The sequence below is a fragment of the Hoplias malabaricus genome, chromosome 16, assembly GCF_029633855.1.
Source record: "Hoplias malabaricus isolate fHopMal1 chromosome 16, fHopMal1.hap1, whole genome shotgun sequence".
In the NCBI taxonomy this organism is placed as follows: Eukaryota; Metazoa; Chordata; class Actinopteri; order Characiformes; family Erythrinidae; genus Hoplias; species Hoplias malabaricus.
Window position 1 is genome coordinate 7,888,129 of NC_089815.1, and position 4,992 is coordinate 7,893,120.

The following is a 4,992-nucleotide window of genomic DNA, read 5'->3' on the forward strand; positions in this document are numbered from 1 at the left end:
TACATCCTATGTACATAAGTAGAGAGGTCTAAATCTGTGTTTATATTACATGAGTGAATTCAGATTTTTCTACCTTGGTGTTTAATCTAATTTTTTTGATGGTCCAAAGTCTGTCACACCCCTGGCTGCATGTGTTCAGCATCAAGATGTACATTCTCCTCATAGTCATAAGGCCTTGTATATGTTTCTGCTCCAGCACTGTGCTTTAATGGTAGTTAAATCTGGTTAAATTTTAAAAGAATCCGATCGTAACACAGTCATATCAAGCCATCAGCCTCATAATATGTATACACCCTAAGTCAGTCAAGAGAAAGTGTATATGGCAGCTCTCGCCACCAAAGGCAGTCAGGTGAAGAGCACACAATATGACCCTTGCCTCCTGCAGACCAGAACAGATGAGGCCCAGACAACATCAGCTTAGATTTATGCAGTTTATTGGATGACAATGTTACTCAAAATAAATTGCATTTACAAATATATTAAACACACACACACACTCTCTCTCTCTCTCTCACACACACACACACATATCGTTCTTTGACCACACCTTGAAACAATATAACATTTAACACACAAAATGGAATATCAAGACAACATAGGTACAATGCCCTTATTTTTTAACTTCTGTACAAAAATAGCTCTCTTTAAGTAATAGAAAGTAATATATAACACTTAAATAACAATATCTAGAGAATTTTTGGCATATATATACATATACTGGCATTTAAAAAAACATTACATATAGATTGCACGTATCTCTATACAAAAACAAACAAACAAACAAAATAATAACATAATAATATTCAAGTAGAGTACAATCCTTATGGACTGGCAAAGGCTTTCTTTCCTATAATCTAAGGCATTCATCCCCCGCCCCCCGTACAGTGTCCGAAAAGGTGGTTTGAGACAGCTTCGTTGCCTTATTCTTAAAGTCCATCTCGCCAAAATCATTGATATGCACCTTTCCCAGATGAATCAGATGACTTTAAGTCCAGAGGTGTTTTTTTGTTGTCGTTGTTGTTTTTCTGAGAGAGCGTACGAGACCCATAATCCCACCAACAAAGTCCATTTGAGGAGCAGTGAGAAGGCACAGAAAATTCTGTTCCATAGGTGGCTGTGGTAAGTCCATGGTGATAGAGGTCAGTGCCGTGATGATTACACTCATACTCAGTGCTATGCCATGGCTCCAGTGCTTGACCACTGCATCCATCTCTCTTTCCTTGTCTTCCTCTCTCTCTCTTTCACAGTGCTTAATGGAACAGCTGTTGTTTTTGCACTTGAGCTTTGGCCATGCCTCCACCAGCAAGGCTCGACTTTTTCCCCCAGCCCCTCGACTCGGGGAAAAGAGTGCGCCAGAGCAACTTTTGGCAGTAGTCTTAGGCATGTGTAGAATTTGGGAGTTGGCTGCTGAGCCTGGTGGGGGCGCTCCTTCCCCCTCCATCCCATCCAGCTCATGTCCGTCTGAGCAGAGCCTCCAGCTTCTGCAGCCTCCAAACGGGCCGCAGCCGACCCCCCTCCTCCTCTCGCTCCAGAGTCATCCTCCTCTCCGGGACGGACCTGCGCCGCCGCCCATAGCCCAGCGGGCTGATCTTATCAATGGGGGCGCTGGCGGACTTCAGCCTGTTGTTGAGCTGCTGCAGACGGTGCGTCAGGTCGTGCACAGTGCAGGTGCTCAAGGCACAGCCGGGCCTCCTCGACTGGTTGATGGAGAGCTTGGAACGCTTTGTCCTCTCACTTACATGGCCAGCACTGAAGGGGGAGACAGGCAAATGCGGTTTGTTAGTCCCACATTGCATTCCTTCACTACAATCAGCTTGCAAATCATAGCCCTTCTTTACGTTAGACCCTTGAACTCTAACTACCTGTTAGAGGGTCTTGACTTCCAATCCTCTCACCTTGCATACCTTACATATAAGTCATGCCTTTAAGCGAGTTCTTGCTGAATAATAAGCCTTATGATTAATACCTGAACAACAACCTTAAAGGCGATGGAGGAGTCACTCCTCCTGCTTCTTGTCTGACAAGTTTGATTCATTTCACTACAAATCTTGCTAGGATTTATAAATGTCATCAACTGGCTAAATCTCACACCTGGCTTACCCTAATGCTCCTTGTCTGACAGAAAATAATTCATGAATTCTCTTACCTGGAATGTGAAAGCAGGGAGTCTTTGACATCTTCAGGTCGAACAAACTGCCTGGTCTCTGCTTCCCTCAGAGCAGACTCAAGGCTATTCAGATCCCTTTTTGCTCTCTGTAGCCAGGCACTGTTAAGCAAGAAGAAAAATTGAATTCATTAGAAATAATAATGAAAAGAAATGCATTAATGGACCACTCTTTGTAATTTAAGGCCATTTATAACAAAAGCCAATTGACTCAACTCACCTTTTCAAAATTTGGCTGAGGTTGAGTTTTGCACTGTCCACACCGGGTGTGAGAGTGACCAGCAGGCAGCAGCAGAAGAGGGACAGAAGGATCAAGTTCATGTTGTCTGATATCTGTGGAGAAACAAACACAAAATATTGAGTCTTCGTCAAGCTTTCGTCTACCTGCTTGTGTCTCATTCTATGACTAAGGTCCAAAGCCACTCTATCTACCCTTATCAAACAGTTATTTGAAATGGCAGGCTGGGGTCAAGCTATGTACAAATAAGTAAACTTACAACCACGCTTCACCCCCCTGGCGGGTGGAAAGAAAGGACAAAGGCTACGCAGGACGACCGAAGCTCGGGTTAGTTATAATCTGTCTACAGTTTGTCACAGAGCCTGCACTGATTACACCTGTTTTAAGGTCTGGTCCATAGAGATTAAATTCAAGAACCAACGCTGGACTAAGTGATGAATCAAGTTTAGCTAATTCATCTAAAATCATCTGACCATAAACTTGACTCACTCTAAACAACCCTGTTTTTAAAAAGCACACTTCAGCCACGATCAGCGTGGGTAAAGCCAGCCGGAGGGTAGAAAGCAACAGCCAGAGCAGAGAGCCGTGTCCGTACCTGTGAAGCTTTGGAGTTGACTCAGGAGTTTGTGCAGAGGCAGTAATCCAGTGGCTCCGCGCCTCGCTGTTTGGAGCTGAAATGCAGCTGTGACACTCGGCTTATAGTCTGACACTCCACAGCAAGCTTGAAGTATTTATACTGCAGGTGGGAGGGGCTTCCAGAAAAATTCTCATCCCCAGTCCACCGCTCCCCCCCCAACAACCCAGCCAGTATTTCCACTCTCTGGCTGCACCAATCAGTGTGATCGTTTAGCACTATTTTTCTTTACCCCTCCTTGTGTTAAACAAATGCAGATTGAGACCATTCCCAAATATTTTTGAAATGAAAAAGAAGTCATCTGTATAATGACAAAAGCCAGATTCTACAAAATCAGAATTCACACTTAAAAAGACTAAAAAACTGAAACAATCCTAGTCCTCAGAGAGGCTGGTAACATTGCTCATGTCTAAAGTATTTGGGTGGGTAAAACAAGTGAATGAATGCAAGCTCCATCCGAAACAAGGACACAGCAAGAGGTCTGTATTTAATTTTGAAACGATTAAAATTGACCCCCCAAAAAACAACACATCCTCAAACTATTTTGGGAGTATACTTAGAACATACCCTTTGAGTTAATTATACATATTACCAAACAGCCTACAGGGAAGAATTATGGGTCATTTTTGTACTCTTACAGAATCTTCAAATCTGTGTTCTGTTTTTCCCCCTTTGTTCTGTATCTTCCATTTCCGAGAGCAAGGGGATTGTCATCTGATGTAACATTGAAAAGAACTTCATCACATTTACTGTCAGTATCTTGTATCCTGGAATCTTTTCAAGACTAATGGGCATATTCAGAGGAAGGAGTCAGGCTTTTCTCTGCTCTCCTTCAGGGACACGGTATTATCTCGGATAAAATGCCCAATCACAGCCCTATTAAACTGGAAACCACAGAGGGCAAAGCTGCTGTTAAAAGTATCCTGTATTTTTCACGGTGAAATGGGGAACTTGCTTCATTACTAGAAAGAAACCTTCATTGCATTCAAAGAAAAATAAAACGAGAGACATGTGGAGTACGACAATGTCAGAGAGGGTCATCAAGCAGATGTCGATTACAAGCCCCCAAGGGGTGAATATTTTAAAGGCAAAATGCCATTAGCATTACTTGGTCCTATCACTCTTGTTTTGCAGAACTGTGACTTGTGCCTGGTGAAATTATGCTTCAGCTATGCATTTCATTTCTTTTCTTGTTGTTTTGCGCAGACGCTGCTGACCTTCACATGTGGGAATTTATCACACTGACTATGGAGTGTATCTTAAACACATGGTAATAACAGAACCTAAGCGTTAAACCTAAGTAGACATGACAGAGCTGTGATTTAAGTGCTCACTCTAGTTTAACTGAGACATTAATCCTGTGGAATGCTAATAGATAATGTCTGACTTTCAGATCTGATCAGTCAGCCACCGACCCTGTGTGCATCATTCATTTAAGAAGCATTGGAATTTCCTGCAGTTGTTTAATCTATTTAGTGACAGACCAACACAGCTCTTCATTAAAGAACGTGACACTAGAGTCAGGGGGTGTTGACTGGTAATGATAATTGCTGCTATGCACTTCAGTACTTTATCCTTTTAAGGACTTATTGCGCAACAGGCAAACGGCACCATCAGGCTTACTTGTGACTCAGTCCATATTTAGTTATTGTTTGCTGCCTCTGTTATGCCAATGAGTATGAAAAATTATTTGTCATGTTCAAGGAATGCAGATGTTCAGGTAAGACCCCCTGCATTAACGGTGTGTTTACTCCACTATTTCCTATGATGGTGTTTGTTTCTGTGGAAACCTTAAAAATTGAGTCCATGGATGCATCTTGTGCCAGTCATCATGATCCATTGCAAATATTCCTGTTACAGCAGATACAGATTTTGATGATTGTTGGTGACAAATAAGGGAGGAGAAGATTGAACTTGTCACACGACAGGGCACTTCATAGAGGCTGCATTATCTCC

General features: G+C 42.5%; 1 protein-coding gene across 1 annotated transcript; it reads right to left on the minus strand.

The window, feature by feature from the left end:
- Nucleotides 1–472: 472 nt before the first annotated feature.
- adma (adrenomedullin a) lies at nucleotides 473–3,098 on the minus strand. Its single transcript, XM_066648102.1, has 4 exons — nucleotides 2,998–3,098; nucleotides 2,385–2,497; nucleotides 2,147–2,266; nucleotides 473–1,749 (listed from the first exon to the last, which is right to left on the minus strand). The coding sequence occupies exons 2-4, from the start codon at nucleotides 2,483–2,485 to the stop codon at nucleotides 1,452–1,454; spliced, it is 519 nt and encodes a 172-aa protein (XP_066504199.1). The 5' UTR covers nucleotides 2,486–2,497; nucleotides 2,998–3,098; the 3' UTR covers nucleotides 473–1,451.
- Nucleotides 3,099–4,992: the final 1,894 nt, after the last annotated feature.

Bases quoted from the DNA above. Each gene is read 5' to 3' on its own strand.
- adma (XM_066648102.1), bottom strand. From the start codon at position 2,485: ATGAACTTGATCCTTCTGTCCCTCTTCTGCTGCTGCCTGCTGGTCACT. The intron at 2,267-2,384 runs GTGAGTTGAGTC...CTTGCTTAACAG, and splicing joins CTCAGCCAAATTTTGAAAAG to TGCCTGGCTACAGAGAGCAA. The intron at 1,750-2,146 runs GTAAGAGAATTC...CTCCCCCTTCAG, and splicing joins TCCCTGCTTTCACATTCCAG to TGCTGGCCATGTAAGTGAGA.